This window comes from Limanda limanda, chromosome 11 (assembly GCF_963576545.1).
Source record: "Limanda limanda chromosome 11, fLimLim1.1, whole genome shotgun sequence".
In the NCBI taxonomy this organism is placed as follows: domain Eukaryota; kingdom Metazoa; phylum Chordata; class Actinopteri; order Pleuronectiformes; family Pleuronectidae; genus Limanda; species Limanda limanda.
Window position 1 is genome coordinate 22,102,681 of NC_083646.1, and position 19,103 is coordinate 22,121,783.

Genomic DNA, 19,103 nt, shown 5'->3' on the forward strand with positions numbered 1-19,103 from the left:
GATTGGTCATGGAATGTTTCATTGATATTGATGAAAGAATCATATGTTAAGGAGACTTAAATAGCTGATCATTTTTGTGCCATAAAAGAGTTCAACATGTGTCTGAGCTTAGTGGCTCTCAAAGATAGAAACCTTTTGCTTTATTACATTAAAGATGTTTCAAGAATCATGACAAAGAAAAATGATAAACTGCTGATGCTGATAAACCATTGCAGCAGAGGAATTCTCTCCAGTGAGGTGGAGGCTTCGGTGAATATTTCAGTCCAATGCTTCATGTCCATCATGACTGTTCTCACTGACTTGTGTCACATTTCCATTAGACGTTTCACAACGTTTGCACCTCAGCCAAGCTTGAAAACTGGTTTGCAATATTCACCACTAGAAGGGATATTGTTAAAGTTAACATTTGTTTTAAAAATGGACTGTGGGAAGCCAATGTCTTTGTCTTATGGGTCATCTGAGGAGCAGGAGAGCGCATTTCATGGCAATCTGCCACTTAAACTTTGATAATCCCTGAGTACAGGTGGGACCTTAGTGGTATTAAAAGATTCCATGATGGAGTTACTAAATGTATTAAGTTTCATCCTCTGGGAAGGATGGATGCACTTTTCTTAAAAATCTGACCAGCAGTTTCTTCCAGTATATTGGTTTGGGCTGAGGTTTTGGTGAAGTGCAACTCCATTAGAGATTTACTAAAGCGAAGAGTGCAGCATGGGCTGTAATATCCTGGCACAGAGCTGGAACAAACTCAGAAAATGCTGGATTGCACATTTTCCATCACAATCACAACAACTAATAGTTTCATGTATCCATTTTTGAAGAGCTATAACAATCCAGTTTGTCATATTAACAAGCTAGGGTGTGTGCACGGTCAGCGGTCAAATTAGGAAGATTGTGGATCTTACCTTTCGCTCTCGTCCCAGGTAATACAGGTCTGGTTAGTGGTCCCCTAAAAGATGGATAATCAAGAAAAACAAATTGTCACCATTGAATAGAACATTCCCAGTAGTAGAGCATCATATCACATAGGCTTAATATTCAGAATTTCTTAAATAGAAAATGTTATCTGTCACTCACGTTGTACAGGTGAGAGAATTCGACAACTACCGGAGCAGAGAGGGAAGCAGGCGTGGGCTTGATAGTCACAGACAAAACCTTGGAGTTGAGGACTGTGCTGTTCCTAGAAATGAAGAAGAGAAACCTCAGCATCGTAATATGTCTTATAAGGGTCCTATAAAAAACTGATGCTAAGGGCACAGAGTATAGTCAAATTCAGGAGAGTACCAACTACACTTTGTTGTTTTCATAGTCAGTTGTGCCTGGTGCACCAGCAGCACAACTGGAAACAGGGTGGACTCAGAAAGATTTAATCTACTGAGTTGGCGTATTAGAGGTTGCAACAATTCAGTCATCCACTTGAAACTCAGAATTCATCCCCTCATGACGAGCTGGCTGTTTAGGAATCCTTTGGAGTTGTTTTCATAGGGAACATATTGTCTAGAAGACACAGGGCTTGAAAATTGGAATGTATATCTAGCGCTCAGTCTAGATTGATCTGTCTTGCATGAAAAATTGCTGGCAATCAGGTAAATAAATATTAGTGAGTGAGTTATTACTGAATAGGTACATTTGTCTGATAATTTAGCAACACTGCGGTGCTAGTTTTTTAAACAATGGATCTATCATGCATAATTGGTGTTTGACTAGAGACTGCAAATAGAAAAGTCACCTGCTGCATTCAGATGACTGTAAAGAGATCCAGTATAGAAAAGGCAATTAAAAACACATCCTATTAACTGTCATTGATTAAACACCGCTGGTAGGAATCACTGATTACTTTTTTATTTTGTCAGTCATTACTCTTTAACCAGCCCAGCAAGCAACCATTAGTCCTTGCACAGACGAAGCATGGCTGCCATGCGAGGACTGCCTACTAGTGCTCGCTGGGCTGGCTGACGCTTTGCAATCTGTGCTGGATGTGCTGAAAAGGTTCCTCTCTAGTGAAGAGGCAGCCGCCTGTGATTCCACCATCTCCAGGCTAAATTGATTATATCTGTTGTCTACCCACACCCTAGCAAGTCAGCAACAACCAAGGATCTGATGTTGCACTGCTCCATGCTCCACCTGCACCACATCCCCCATTCTAAACTCAGCATGGGGAACTTCACATTAAGCCATGTGTCTGACCCCTTCAGCCAAATGCTATACCCTGTGAGTGCTGTAGTTAAAGTTGGTATAAGTGATGTTTCAGCTCATTTGGGAACTGAGGTAAGGAACAGTCCTGTTCACATACTCAGTCTCTACATACACTCAAACTCAACAGTCTTCTGTCTGGCCCAGAAATTCAGCCACATATATATTCTGGACTCTTGGTTATGTAGACTACCAGTCAGAATTCTATAATATCTCCATTTACCATCTGTTATTTTAAATGACATAATTCTATATGTATTCTTTGGTCATGGGTTGTCTGTGGTTTGTTCTGTGCTCTCACATCCTTTACACCAACTTTATTGGCCACTTTCACAAGGCTTTCACAACCGCATCTAAAAATTATGATAACAAAAAAACATGTCTACAGACAAGCAATTGGATGAAAGTGACAAAAAACAGGAAATTTAAATGGACTCATAAGCATGCCTTGCTAGAAAAAGCAGACAAGCAGAACCTAAATGCAATAAATAAAGACTGTTCCAGATATGCTGCAGTAAAAGATGGCAGGTCCGAATATTTCTCCCACATTCAAGTAACAAACCAAAAAAAGCTGCCATGACCCTTGATTTTAATCGCTATTGACCCATCTTCAAATTACCACTTTATCAAAAGTTTTAGAGAGGATTAGAGTCGAGTAATTTTTATGAATAATCATTAAATCTTATAACATTTTTCATCAGATTTCCACTCGAGTCATAGCTCTGGAACTGTCCTCATAAAAAAAAAACATATTGTGGTCCATTCTTGGCCCTGTCCTCTTCTGTTTATGTTCCTGCTGTCAGATATACTACACATATTATTTAATACCATGGCTATCAAAGAAACAATCAGGAACATCTGTTTGCTCCTGCAAAGTAAAAACATACTTTACTAAAACATCTTGTCTCCCCGTCTGCAAATGCAAAAACTGCAACCTGAAATCTGGCTTCACTGTTTGACAGCGTTGGGAAACCAGTTTCAGGAGTCACTGAATCATGTTTTTAAATCAACTGAGGAGTATCTAAAAAATCAGGTCTTTACACAGTCACGCTGTCTCACTTAAATTCCTCTGATTCAAATTTAGATAAAAAAACAAACGTAGGCCTTCAGCCTTTACAAAACATCTAATTTGCTTTTAACACATACTAGAAGAAGATATAATTTCACCCCTGTTTGAGCCTCTGTGATTTTAAGGTTTTGAATATACTTTACTGGCCCTCTAAAAGCACTTAATGGACTTTGCTGCAGTTATACTGCTGACTTATTTCCCTTAAATATACCCAAGCACTGCCTCAACTCTTCTGTCTGACTTAAGATGACCGGACCCTTGCAGTCAAGGCCAGTCAGCTCTGAAGCTCCCTGTCAGAGGATTTGTAGAATCAGTAAGATCTCCTTTTATTTCTTTGTTTACCTGGCACCCTGCTTTTTTAATAGTTTATTTAGCTAATATTTGAGTGCTTGGTTTACTGTTTTAGTTAATGAAAGTGTTTTGGTTTTGCTTCTTAATTATGTTGAAAACCATGTGAAGTAGTTTATAACTTTATTTTTAATACTATTATGAAGCTAGCAGAACTGGGGTTTTGTATTTTGTGAACGACATTGCCTGGAGCTTTGAAGTAAATGCTCACAATAAACATCAGCCCACAATCACTATGCAGACGTGTTCATATTCAGAAGGTAAAGTCTTTGCAAAATTCGCCTAAGTTTGCTAATGAGCAATATCCCGATGTATTGGATGATGACTTTCGATTTTAAACTGATGATGCTGCAGGATAATCATAAAATACAACTGCTAATGTGTGCTCCACATTACTGATCTGTTTAGTAGATGGAGAATCACCAGTATTATCATGATTCCCTCTTGGGGGGATCTCAGTGTTAATTTTTATTGCTATCCATCAAACAGCCGAGAGAACATTTAATTTGAAGAAAAACTGTTAAACACATTGAGGCACAGGAGGTTCAAATAAATAATGGGATGTACTATGATTGAGGTATTTTAAAGTTAAAGTAAAATCTTTGAATTGGTTGTGGTGCTGGATGAAATGTCAAAAATCGTAAAATGTGTCGCTTTGACTCATCCTTTGGGAAACATGAATGGCTGTACCTTCTGTACTTCATGGTTCAACTACAGGAGAATCAGTATAAGATTTGCCTGACTCGGACGATGAATACAAGACATTCGCTGCAATTCATCCACTAACTTTGAACTGCAAGTGCATAACCAACATGGTGGACGATGTGGTCCAAAATTGCGAATAAATTCTGAATATCAGGCTGAGGAATAATCTGAGTGAAAACTGTGACATCCATCGAAATACTATCAAAGGCAGCAGGTCCCATAAGCTTTTAAAAGGCGGGTTGACATTTTAGACATTTTCTAGTTTAGAAAAGGTCACAAAGCTGCCACACAATACTAAAGCATTTCATCAAATCCACTTTGAACAGTGAAAGGCTATGTTGTGTCTGGTGGGATCAGAACCACATAAGCCATTATTGCTAAGTAAAACATGTAACAGTTTGCTGACTCAGCCATGTCTGGTTGCCAGAATCAGAGCAAACATACATATAATCCTAACTGCTAAGCCCAAAGAGTCTAAGGATTTTTCTGAAGTGGTCCATATTTCTATTCAATACCTATACCTTATACCATTCATGGGCATTTTTATTTTACATTTGTCCTTGCTGCTTAGTATGTATTGCAATTTCTCCTTTTTATAGGTACTATCAATCATGTGGAATGAGACAATCAGTAAAAAGTGAATTGCTACTGGAAGTACTGACACCGAAAGCTTCCAGTCAGCCCGACATGTTCAACAGCCCATGCTCCGTTTTCCAGCTCCTCATCATCACCATATCCTCTATGCACAATCACACCCTCACCATTCCAAAACACAATCAGTCAACTTAAACTTTTGTGTCATCGAGTCTCTTGCCTCAAACTCATCTCATTTTCCTTGAGACGGGACTCAAATGCAAAAAAAGAGAGGAGACAAGGATGTAAAGGAAAAAAAAGAAAACTGAAGAAAAATGAGCGGCAGCGATCAAGAGATTCTGAACTAAGTGGGATGACTGGAGAGAGAGAGCGAGTGGCTCTGCTACATTTCCCTGTTCCCATATGCTACCACTTCATTATGTGCTTTAACAACATTATCATAACACAAAGCTTCTCACCAAGGCCCTGGATAACAGATTGTTTCTCACAGCAGCCTGCATGCATTCTGTATAAACACACACACAAAGGCACATAAATATATATAATTACACAGGGCTGCCCGTACACTGCTCTGTTGAAATAAATGTTTATCATCAGGACTCCCAAGAAATCCCTTTACTCACGGAGATAAAAGACATACACGGGGCCACCCACCAACAGTGCCGCTGTTTCTGCATCTAATCCTTGTTTCCATTTAGCTGTAAACATTCACTCCAGCACTGATGTGAAATGGCCAGACTGTGCTGTGATGGTCCATTAAAAACCTCTGTGTACTAGATCCTGACGCATGGTGCAACGCTTTCAGCAGCAAGTTCCTACATTTCAATTCGAAGCTGGTTCAATAAAGGGATTTGTAAACATAGCGATTTTGCATAATCATTGTTGTCAACTGATCTATGTGACTGAAACTCTTTCAACTTATTTGATGTTTTTGTCTTTTAAATATCACAAAAGTTGTTCTTGTTAGAGTAACTTGGAGTTATTTCATACTGTAAGAGTCTTTGTACATCCTGGTTTGCCTTTTAATCCAACTGGACGAATGTGTAGCAAACAAACAGCTCGATAGAAACCTTCAACTAATCTCGTAGCTGATTTAACTGACTTAACTGATTTGATTTATCTGCGGGGCATTTTCTGAGAATTTTTCTTGCAAAAGTACAACTTTGGGTTTCTTCCAATCACGGTCATGGTCTTTTGGCAGTTTTACAAAGTAGCAATGGATACAACAAATTGAAACAATGATAAATTGAACCTGATCAATCCCTTTTTTCCTAATCTATCTTTGTCTAATTCAGTTTTTCTTTTCTTTAGTGTCTTTTCTGTAGCAGCATACCACATGAGCATGTACCCCTTGAGTAGCAGTTCACTATCTTAAGATTTATAATGAGGTGTATCAATCTATGGGTCAGTATGGTTGGTTTCTTTGAGTTTATGAATAACAATTCTATCTGTGAACAACGTTTGTATGCCCCTACCAACCAGTGCAGTTTCTGTCAACATAAGGTCAGACATCACGTTCAAGAGACGAATGGATGATTGAACGGATGGACGGACGAATGGACAGACAACCCAAAAACAGAATACCTCCAGCTGCTGCCTGTCGCCGGTACTGAGGCATGAAAATGTGAAATCTCGGTTGTTCACCTTGATCTGTACCTGACGCTATAGTCTAATGCCTTAATCCTACCGGACCTTGACCAAAGCTGCCGCAGATGAAAACACACTTATGATAATGACCGTATTTATTATGAGAATATAATCGCACTGAAACTTTTTAAACAGGATGTTTTGGTTGTTATTGTGTTCATACATTTCCCTGTCTGTCTCTACTTGTCTGCTTCTCAAGTCTTTTGGCCCTTACTTGTTCTCAATAATGGCACATCAACAATAAGATAGAGCTGAGTTTGTGAGAGGAATCGGCATGAGTTCAGCATCTGATTCACTCAGACAGTGGCTCATTACACAGTCAGCTCCTGGACTGCACGTGGCACAGAACCTTCAAGACGTAGGTCTTAGGGCACTTCATAGAGGGAGCGAGACAGAGACAGAGACGGGGACCGAGCAGGTGATGATGTGGATGTTATTCTGGAGGTAAATGCTCTCACCTGAATCTTTTGACTGAACAAAGAAAAGTCTAGTTGTACACAAATTATATGATCTCACTGATAAGGGCAAATCCAGATTCAGTGAAAACACACCACAATCACATACTATGTTCATTAATAAAAAATATATAATACATGTAAATTTATTTCTGCCCATTCATTTTTGTTAATGCCTCCATTTCAGAGGTGTACAATTTCCCGTGCGAAATTGACAGCTACAAGTAGCTTGACCTTAGTTAACCCAGCACAATGCAAATTAATTCCGTCCACATGTCTCCTGTTATTTGCATGACACTCCTATTATCATGCAATTAAGACTGACACATACATTGCTGACCCTTACACAAACGTATTTCATGGTACTCTGTCCAATTAATGTTCTGTTAGTGTGGACTGAATTGTTGAAGTGAACAACACCCATAGCGCACAGCAGCTAACATGGCAACCACCATTAGGATATATTGAGGCTGTAAAACTAAATTAATCGGACCATATCATACTGCACAGCCCCATACAGATGTGGCACGGGTTCCTAGCACCACAAAACACTGGACCATTGTTGAAAAGTACAGTTTCGTTTTACCAGTGACAACTGAAGTAAAAATGCTGCAACAACCCTAAATCAAGATCATCTCTGTAGGCGTGACTGATGAAGACCATGAAGTGCAGCTGGAAGCTCCATTAAAAAAAGCTGGTAGGTAGACCATTTTATTAAAGCTGTACAATTAAGTATATTTAACACTATTTATTTTATATTTTCACAAATGACTTCTTATATTTGACTGATCAGAAGCAAAATTATAAATCCACTTCCTTTAGTATGAGGAAGTGTAGTATGGTTACATTCATGTGAGTTCTATTATCACATTCCCAGTCTTTTCGCCTGGGTTCACGATCAATCATTCAGTTGAGGGTGCAAAGCAGGCAGCAGTCTTACCTCTGCAGAGTCAGAATACTGCCAAGGTTTCTGTAGAGAACGATGCCGGTTACAAATGTTGAGGAGTCGTCTGAATCTGCAGAAGGGAAGAAACAGAGGTACACACACTGAGCACAGATGTCAAAGTCAGGAAAGACAGGAGTGTGTTTGGAGACGGAATGGTTCAGTGTCTGTTAGTAGAGCGGCCTGCAATACAGGAGAATGCAGGTCAGCCATGCTGCCTCCACTCCTCCCGCCCCTAGAGCTGCAGAGCTCTTTCCACTGGAGCTGGCCTACATGACTAGTCAGCTATAAACACTGTCTCTCACACTGCTTTAAAGACACACACACACACACACACACACACACACACACACACACACACACAACTGCACACTCACAACTTCATTCAGGCAGGCACTGACAGTAACACAGACAGATATCAAAAGTTAAAAGCAAAGACTTGCTTTTTGAACACAGACACACACAGACACACACACTGTAACCATCCGTGCATACACACAGCATTGTTTATCTTTTTCTATCTGATATGACACTGCTAATTTCCATAATAATGTCAGATAGAGGCAGCAGAGCCTGACACTGTCCTCACCCTGGGAAAAAAAAAGCAATGTTGACAAAATTTCACTTCAGCAGTAAAGAAACACGAGCTTGGCTGAAAAGTGTCTGAGCCTCTATACTGAAGTGCTCGTCAAACTATGGTCCAACATCCTCTGAATTTTTTTTTTTGTATTTTGTTGTACAAGCCCTGACATCACATGGCTTTTTCACAACATTTGCATATATATATAACTAGCCTGTATGTTTGTCTGGTTGATTAATCATACCACCAATTTACTAAAATAACCCTTATCAGCCTTATTAAATGTAAAATCCTAATGTTTTCAGTTTTGTTGAAGCACAGGCTTCAGTCCTTTTTCTCTTTTAACAATAGTTGTATCAACATAGCCAAACATCATTGGGATTCCATCCATAAGAAAACCTCATTTAAAAGCCCTCTCTTTTCTAGTTATGCCAATATTTCTAATCATTCTGCTCAGGATAAAGCCTTGGATCAGAGCTTCCCTCAAAATCTTGATCTGCATTTCATGTCATGTGATTACATGATGGTTTTGGAAAAAACCCTACAATATTAGTGTTGATTTAACATTCATGGTTAAAGCAGGGATATTCACCATCTTGTCCTACATTCTAAAAAATGACAAACACTATTTCCCATAATCCCTTGACTGTTGTGGGCTGGACATTGGGGCCTGACAAGGCAAATCCATGTCTGTAATAACTGCAGGACAGAGAGGACTGAACAATGTAGATGATTTTAGACAGCTACAGAGATTACAACTGAAGAGTAAGAAAAACATCACTCCAGAACAGCGTTGGTGAGTTTTATGGATAAGGACAAAACCAAGTTAAGATGGGATAAGTTGGGAGCTGTATTTTTTGTTCTTTGTGTGCTTACATAGTTGTTATCCTAATTCACTATACAATCTGCATTCTTTGTTATGTGTGGCATAATGTCCAGAATGTGCATGCATAATTTTCTGTGAATCCCTTGTGGTTGTGTAGACTCTACTACAGTCCACCAGTATCAGTGATAGGTTCTGTAACAAAAGGCAGTTACAGAATGGGGATATAATGACGGTTAAATGATCCAAAAATGATCCAATCAATTGGATGTCTCCTTTTATGTCCCAAAAGACATAAAAGGCAAAAAGAAATTCAGTAAAAAACAAATACCCTGCTCTGGATGGAATTGAAACGGCAACTCAGTAAACATCATCCCCACATGTTGGACCTGTTAAGACGTGCAGTTGACACAGTGTAAGAGTAGTTCTCCAGCACTGTCTGACTCAACACTGTGCTGACATTGTGCAAATCAGATTCACATTTTAAGTTTCCAGTATTCGCCCGGGGGCCTTACCCTCGGGTCAGCTAACAATGAGGCTGCCATGGTTACCTGAGTGACACCTGAGCTCATACACATTGACCCAGTTTGGAAGCCCTCCACTGAAGCGGTGATAAGCCAATCATAGAACCCACGTTACTGAGAGTAGGACATCTACTGGACGGTATTGATCCATGCAAGTGGCTACAGCCGCCTGCTGCAGTCAGGGGACAACAATGTTCCAGTGCGGGAACACATTTGTCAAAATTTGACTGCTGGGATAGATAGAGGCACATGCAGGCCTGGGGCGTGGAGAGGCCTTCTCTTTTCGGGCTTTATAACATCTGCGGGGCCATCTGAAGACATCCAGCTCTTCTGCTCCAGCACACCACATGGCTGCCTGAGAGAATGCAGCAGTGTGCCAGGCAGCAGGCAGAGGCTGTAGCTCCCAGGCAACAGCTGAGCTCCCGTGGGCATCGGGGGGGGCAACCAAGGAGGATATTTGCATGTGTGTGTGTGTGTGTATGTGTGAGGGTGATGAAGTATTACGTATCCTGTTCATCAACCCTTTGGCTGGCCCATCCAATATGCTCAGCCAGATTCAGTCTGTGCCCGATCACAGTAGCCTGCAGGGACTTTAACCAGTGACTCAATAACTTATGTCTGTGTGCGAGAGCTGAAACCGTTTGTAGCCAAGTTTCCGTCTATACAGATTAGTTTTTGCAATGCATGTGATGATGATTTGTTTGCATATGTTAAGGTGTGAGTATTAATTTAAGTTATGCAGAAGATGTCCCTACTCACGTTGCTTCAAATGTAAACTGAAAAGACAAAAGCATGAACTCCGAAACTCATTATGGCTCAGTTGAATTCCTGCTTCTGTCCCGGCACTCCACTCGCATTTTGTGCACACTGAGAGCTCTCTTCAACCAGTTAACAGTGGGAGCAAGTGGACTAGAAAACTCACTTTAGCAGTGAGGGTGCACTTGCACTTCCCCAATATTACTCCATTACCTCTTAACAGAAGCACACATTAAGAGCGAAGTAAACATCATACAAATTTAACGTCCGTCTCGCTGCTTTGTCAGGTCTGATTCTATTCATGCAGATGAAGTTTTGTTGTATTTTGCTCAAGATAAAGCTTAAAATGAGGAACATATCCCTTTGTTTCAAATTTCATTTTATTTGCATTATAACTTCTGAAATGTGAGATTATGTTTTCATTTGAAGGGACATTCTTTGTTATGTGATAGCACACGATGTAATGCAACATCTGGGGGAGACAGATGTTGAGTGGCATTCAAAAGAAAAAATACATTCTTATTTAATTAACAACACTAGTAATGTTAGAGTCTTGTTGTGTATCGTAGCTAATGTTTGCTACACAGCAGCAACAGTTAAATGTGGGCGCACATTAGCTCACATTTAGTTAAAATTCCCTGGAGAAAAGTAAGAACTAAAGATTTTGAGTTCTGAGATCAGTCAGTCTGAGCTGAGAACACACACAAGCTGTGTCCTAGCTCAGCTTCTGCATCATTCACATCCAGTCTTTAGAGACTGCAAAGGCCAAAGATGTTCTTGTGTACGGAGGATTTCCTGTTTGCATCACCAGCTTATCCCACCCATACTCCCAACGATTGTCGGCCACGTTTATTTGCACTGCTGTGACACCACCAGTCTTCAAATGCAGCACCTAAGGGATGCAGCCCCTGAAATGGGTCAGCTTTAGATTGCTAGCGAGCTAAAGCCTACATCTATACAGATGTTACCTTGGCTGTGGATGAATAAACACTGATTAAATCAGTGACTGAAAAAAGCTTTACACAACATTTTAGCTCAATATAGATAAGACCAGTAAGACAAGAAACAGACATAGCCTATCCTAGAATATATGTGAGTTGTTACCTGCTTGGGGTCTGATTCAGCTCTTGACATACAGCAAATTACTTTAAAAAGGGTCAGTGGTCAGGTGTGCCTAATTTGTTGTTAAGTGGCTAATATTCGCACCAGTATGGTTATGGTTTAGATTTTGTGTTGTTTGCATGTTTGCACAGTGTAAAGAAGAAATAAATCAAATTCTGCTTGCACAAAACACTGATTTACTACCAAATACATTGTCTCTGTTGTTATGGAGGCCACCACTTCTCCCTTTCATTTTAAAGAAACGGCTTATTTCAGAACATTTCCAGAGATGTGAAAAAGGGCGATCCATCAGTGTAAACAAGACATCACAGAGGCTTTTTAATCTGTGGGAGCAGGTCCAGGCTGTGTGCATAAAGAGGGCTGGCTGCTGGTGTGACATTACCACCGTATACCTATCTCCCAGCAGGGGAGGAAATTGTTTCTAATTGGTCCTGATTGGCTCCTGTTGACTCCTGATTAGGAGTGACAGCCTCATTAGCATGCGAGCAGTACACAGCTCCCTTTAATGGTGGAATACATCCCGGCTGATAAATAACCCCACTGCTACTGAAGAACTGTGGCCGTGGCACCTGCCTGCCGACAGCGGTGAAGCTCAGCTGGTGCTGTTTGTCACGTTGACAACTGGTGGTGCACACATTTGCATCCCAAACCATAACAATGATGATGAAAAGTCCCAGATTGTATTTAGTATGAATGTTTCCTATGTGTTCAGTATAACTGACGGTTAGCAAATAAATAACTAAATATAAGGCAACTACAGCACTAACCAGCGGTTTTCAGAAATGAATTCCGGAGCATTTCGGTACAATGGGTTCAGACTTTCACACGTGAACAATGCAGCAGGACATTTTCCACTCCGACACATTCACAACAACACAGAAGGGAGGGATGACACTACGGTATGTATAAATTCCACTGCAGAGATCATGTGTTTTTGTTGACAGGACATCGACACTGGTGTCAGCGCTTATCCCCTTAAACTCTCATCGTCTGTGTCTTCTACATGTATGGCACCGCTTTTTCAACCAGAGATATGTGGTCTTTGGTCTTGCCTGCTATGTTCTCACATCGGCTCATTCAGACAATCTACAGGGTTTTTACTTGGGGGCTGGCAGGGGAAACCTGGAGAGAGTCCAGAGCGAGTCTCTCACTCTGAAATTTTGCGTGCGAATGTCAGGAGATTATCTGGAGTTCGGCGCATGTCTGAAAGCATGTAGTAAAATATAGTAATGAACCATGTCTCCATTGGTAAATTCATGATGTCATTATATACCGAGCCACCAGCCTCCTCAGTCGAGCCTGCACTCATATCACACTGCTGTCATTTGAACGGAGCTGCCAAGTACTATTAGATCTGATCAGGGAACAACCAAAGCACAAAAGCTACTTTGTCAGCTCTACTGATGTGTAGCGTGGCTTTCAGATAGACTCCTGAGGTTTCAGCCCTCACTCCAGTGCAAATGAATACATATGGAATTTGAGTGCGATGCTCAAAGAAGTGAGAATGGACTAGAAAAGACACCCTGAGTTTAATGACGCTGCATTTTAATGTTCAGAGGTGATTAATTAATCAATGACTCAGTCTAAAATCTTGAAAACAAAGAGAAGGGCTAATCAAATGTGACTAATGGCAGAAAGTATTTAAGTTATTTAGCCTCAATTAACAATGTGTTGAAATTGAAAAAAGCAGCCAATCCTTACATATATATTTTCACAAGCACATTATGGCTCTTTAATCATTGTTTAATCTAGGACTGGAGAGTTGTATAATCCTCATGTCTCTAAACAAATAAGTATGTAAATGCTACTGTTTGTGATTCAGGGCCATCAAGTTTGTTATGGCAGATGGGCTTTGTATTAACATTTCATGAAACTTATTCTGGCCTTATTGAAGACAACGTGCCTCTTTTGTTGTACAGCTGCTGAACAGCGGGTGACGTTAAATCATTTTGTTATCCTTCATGTTTTATTTGCAACATTAGATTAAAACATGTCTGTGTGTGCTTGTCTAAGCTGATTGCGTTGCTTTGCAGATCAATGGTTGTAAACACTGTTGTATTCTTAGGCCTGGTGCAAACTGGAGGATTTTCCACCCTTGACTGATTTTTTTAAACGTGAGAGACCACAGACATAATGACAGATTTCACAGATTTCTAATCTTATAATTGTCGGAACACACACACTAGACAATTGGGCCAGAACGTCAGACCACACTAGGGCTGGGCGATTTTTCGGTCGCGATAAAATTTAGATCGATTTCGATTATCTCCTCGTGACATGTATTCGATCTCACGTGGCAAAAGTAAGCGCAACAACAGTGTCGGACAATGCCGGCTGCAGTCTGCAGGCAGGACACGACACGCCCACTTCCCATCGTGAGAGTAGCTGCAGTTGCGAGAGAGAGAACAAGAGAGAACAAAGTTGGAAAAAGGAGAAAAAATGAGTGAAACTGAAGTCGGGGACAGCGAAAATAATGCCGAATGTGAGAGCGACATCACTACATCAACCGGCACCGAAGACATTGTCGGAAAAAAGCGTAACGTAACGTCAGTTGTGTGGACGTGGTTTGGATACGGCTAAAAGGACGAGGAGCAGACGACGCCGGTCTGCAAAATATGCCGGCGGTCGGTACCAGCCAGGACGGGAAACACCACAAACCTTTTCAATCACCTGAGACGGCACCATCCCAGTGATTACACAGAGAGTTTGACTCTGCGGGCTCAAGTTTGCACGACACCAAACAAAGACACAGGCAAGACCACTACGTCTCCTGTTAGCATCGCTAATGTTAGCATCGCTATGTTAGCAAAACAACAGTCCATCCAGTCGTGTTTTGCAGCCATTGCCCCATATGAAAACAATCGAAGCGGGGAAAAAATATAACGAGCGCTATAACTTATTGCTTAGCTACAGATATGATGCCCCTGAGCACAGTGGAGAGGGACGGCTTCAGGAAACTGATCAAAAGCTACATATCGTGATAAGAATCGAGATCGATCAATATGGAAAAACATATCGTGATAACATTTTTTCCAATATCGCCCAGCCCTAGACCACACCCTTGCCTATTGCAGGAAACGATTTTACAGTGGGGATTATAGAGACTTGGGATCTCACATAAACGTGCGTGTTTCTTCCTCCTCCTAAATGGCAGTTTAAAAACAATCCTTCTGTGCATGACTGCTGCCTTCTGAACTGGAGTGTGGAAAACAAGCGTGTGTTGTGCGTGTGACTACAGAATAGAATAAACATGGAGGACAACCGACATCCTGTGTTCTGTTTTGAAGCGAAAAACAATAAAAAGAGGGGGAAAAATGTGGATGAAATAAAGGCTGAGGAGGCGGAGTTGGCGTAAAAATTTTGCAGCACTAGCTGGAGGTGAGTTGTATTGTTGCTTTGGTCGTAGGTGTACAAATACACAACATCCTGTTGGTGACACTTACTGATTATCCTCTACTGTGCAGCAGCCCTATGTTAAGCTCTCACCTGGCTTTCCAGTGGTCAGGATGTTTTTGGAGATGGTGACTCTGTCCTCAGAGCTGCGGGCCCAGTCCACCATGCCCCTCCAGCCCTTCATTGGGAAGTTGATGTCTGCATGGCCCGCCACTGGACGCTTGTGGATGCTTAAAACTTGGGCAGAAAAACAACAGAAACTTTTTAATGCATTACAGTTAATATTACTGCTCATCAAGCACTCTATTCGGAACGCCTGTAAATATGCAACTATTCATGCAAATTACAAGCAGTGCAAAAAATCATACAGGTGTTCAGTTAATAGAGCGACTCTTGCGAGCTAGTTCAGGCAGGCTCACTTTCCACAACTCTCTATAATACACACCATCCCTATTTGGTGACCTGTTTAAGCTCCAAATATTTCCTCTCTCTCACTTTGCTTGTCAATGCCTCTGCTGCCCTGCGTTCCTTTTGCTGCCTGTTGACCCACCTCCTCAGCATCCACCTGTGTGATGTGGGCTTCAATATATTTGCTCATCACTCCTCATGGTAATAATGCAGTCTTAACTGGGGAAGGGATGAAGTCAGAGTCAAGACGCCAAACTCTGACTATGTTCTGCTGCTGCAATAAAAGTTTCAAATGCGAGATTGTCCGACTGAAATGTCATCATCATCATCATTGATGGAGAAAAGTGGTGATCTGTGACTGTGGCAGATTGTTGATGCCTTTTGGTTTGAGGGTTTTTGAGAAAAGCTGAGGCTGCAGTGGCCATAGGGTCACCAACACTGGGCAGTTGAAGACTGGATCTCTGCTCAGGCTGCAGATGGTGAGGTCAGAATATGGCTCCAACAGCATGAATCCATGAAACAAGCACTGCCAGCGACAGACCGGACTGGTGGTGTTGGTGTAATAGTAGGGGAGGGGGAAATGTTTTCTTGCCATGCTTTGGGCCCCTTCAAAGAATGATTGTTCATCACTTTAAAGCCAGAGTTTATCATTTTCTAACGTCTTTTTCCAGCAGGATAATGCTAACAAAGTAAAAACTAGTTTCAGGAATATGACAGTGACTTCAGTGAATATATATCAATGTCCCCTTTCACCAGATTCTAGATTGGACTCTAACTCACCCGTTGTTCATTTACTGGAAAGCACAATCAGTGTAGGCTTGCTAGCTAGCGATCACCCACGAAATTCATTACAACAAACATAGTTCAACATAACATCTGTGACAGTTTGTGTGTTTAGGTGGAAGCACACACAGCTTGTCTGATGCTCCATCCTCTCTGTGTGAGTCCTTACTCTGTCCAACACGCATCACATCACATGTGTAGCGACGTGGTGCCACTACCAAATCACTACAGACTATTCATTTAACCCAATAAATAGACATGTCTTACATTTAACTACAGTGGGATTTGATGGAAAGAAAAACACTTCTTACTGAAATGAGTGCAGTATAGGGTGAACCACTGCAGCAGCTTCAGTTCAGTGTCACCATTTCCACAACTTATCAAATAGGTTGGTGGATCCTGCCTTTCGTGTGAGCCCACTCATGCACTCGACATAGTTTGTAATTGTGTAAATATGGACCAAACGTGAAATGAGACACGCTACAGATCTGAATCCAGTAGAATGCCTTGGGATGTAGTAGAGGGGGAAATTGGCAGCGTGAAATGTGCAGCTGACAAATGTTCAGCAACGCTGTGATGCAGTCGTGTCAACATGGAGCAGGAATGTGTCCAACATGTTCTGGAATTGATAAAGAGCCAAGGCTGTTTGCAGAGAAAAGGCTCCTTAACGCACATTAGTAGGATTAGTATGGTGTACATAATAAAGCACTTGTTAAGTGTACGTAATGATCATGTTATATCTATTTACTTAGCTACAATGCACAATTACATAAACATGCATATTAAACTCTTACATGTAAATGTGACAGATTTGGTCATGCAGGCTCGTTTTGCTATGCAGCCCCTTGTTATGTAGATTATTTGCTCAATACGAGGGAGGTTTAAATATTAAAATCTGAAACCAAGTATATTGTTCATTTTTCCCTTATCTGTAATGAGGATGAGTGCCAAAAGCCCTGAGAACACATTTGTGGTTTCGGCTTCTTTATATGGAATTGCACCCCCGCCTGTCCACACCACATCGGCCAATCAGCTTGCTGCTCCCTCTCTGCGAGGGACAGCTAGCCAATCAACAAAATCATGACTGTTTGCTGTCCTGTCTCTTAAATGGTTGAACAAGCTCCTCATTGACGTCAGGACAGCAGAAAGTCTACACATCTTCGCTGCAAACTAAAGAGACATCCGACTACACCTTGGTTAAAAAGATGATGTCTAATAACCATCGTCAACTCTGGTGTTTATATAAAAAAAAAAGGGTTAGGGTAAAACGTTTAGTTGCATTTATATATTGTCTAGTATATTTGTTAAGTTTAGTTGCACATATTTTACTAACATGTAGCACTTTGTAGTTTGCCTTTTTGAAGCTAATGTACTTGATGATCTGGGTTTGTACCCAGATGATTCCAGATTAACTGCATTTATTCTAAGGGACTTTGGATAAAAGCGTCAGCTAAATAATATGTAATGTAATGTTATGTAGTAACTATGGTCCTTTATATGAACTCATATGCAAGACAAATTTCTGAATAAAGCAGTGCAGCATACTTTTATCTAAAATGTGTACCTCGTATAACGTCAGCATGTTCAAATTAACCTACTAGACTGCAAAGATGAGCTGCTGGGCCCCTAATAACCTCGAGCAGTAGTGGGACTAAACAGGGATACAGACTATGTATGCAAAACCGAAATAATTAAGGTCTGAAAGCTCTTAAACACAGGACCTCAAAGTCAGGCAATGACGCATAACTCGTCTTGTAAGATTCACTGTTGACTTTGTGCTTCGAGAGCCCATACACCCTTTCTAACTGTGCTGTACCTCCAGTATCAGTGCATGTTGTCTGTATATATTAGGAGTAGTTTTATATAAGTACTATTGCTTAATATTTTTTACAATCCCTAGCATGTATTATTTTCCCAGTATGGGAATAATAATGGATCTGTCTTTCTTTGTTTCTTTCTGTCCACCTCGAAGAGTTCAGCTCGGGGGATTTCCCACCTCCTATATAACTTAAGTATTTGATGAGTTTGGAGGAAGAAACTCTGACCAGACTATAAGTTGGCAGATAGATGAGCGCTTCTGTGCGTGGCTGCGCTTATGTTTGAGGTGTGGGAGGAGCGAGGAGGTCAGATACGCCAGAGGAGGTACGCTGTTGGTGTGGGCGGTTATCTGGCACCAGACAGCGAGGTGGCAGCGCTATAAACAGGACCTCTCAGCTGGCCTCAATTCCCACATATTCTCTCTTGACTCAACTCAAACTCTGCCTTTGTTTTTATCTGGAGGTCATAGACAGCAGCAGAGGCGCTGTGATGACTACAATACATTGGTTTCCCCTGTTTGAGGAAAAACACAGCATTTACAGTTCCTAGGCAGTGGAGGGAGGCAGTAAGTTGATGTGAATGTGGATTTAGAATCCTAAGAGACACATCTAAAGACATGCTGCCCTGGAGGAGGAAAACATTCACCATAAGTTGTTCTGTTGATGTTAATACAAAGGAACAGAAACTGAATGCAGCAGAGAGAGAGATTATGCATCAATATATTATCATCAAAATTTGTCAATAGAGAGGATTTTCAAATTCCCCCAAAAATTAAAACAGATGTCCCAATAAGAGTCAGTCATTGTCATGAGTTCAGACTCCCATGGTTTACTTGGCTGGACTTGCTGGTAACAATTATTAGTGATACTCAATTTTAGGGTATAGTCACATCGGTTATATAATTAAAAGGATCTACTGTATTTCTAACCTGAAAAGTCATAG

At 41.0% G+C, this 19,103-nt stretch overlaps 1 protein-coding gene across 1 annotated transcript in view; it reads right to left on the reverse strand.

The window, feature by feature from the left end:
* The window catches only part of adgrb1a (adhesion G protein-coupled receptor B1a), a 105,927-nt gene that overhangs the window by 45,238 nt on the left and 41,586 nt on the right, over positions 1-19,103 (reverse strand). Inside the window, exons 13-16 of the mRNA XM_061081375.1 lie at positions 15,246-15,389; positions 7,952-8,027; positions 1,078-1,180; positions 906-949 (exon numbers count right to left, since the gene is read on the reverse strand). Coding sequence (XP_060937358.1) covers positions 906-949; positions 1,078-1,180; positions 7,952-8,027; positions 15,246-15,389 — 367 coding nt within the window. The remainder of the gene's footprint in view (positions 1-905; positions 950-1,077; positions 1,181-7,951; positions 8,028-15,245; positions 15,390-19,103) is intronic.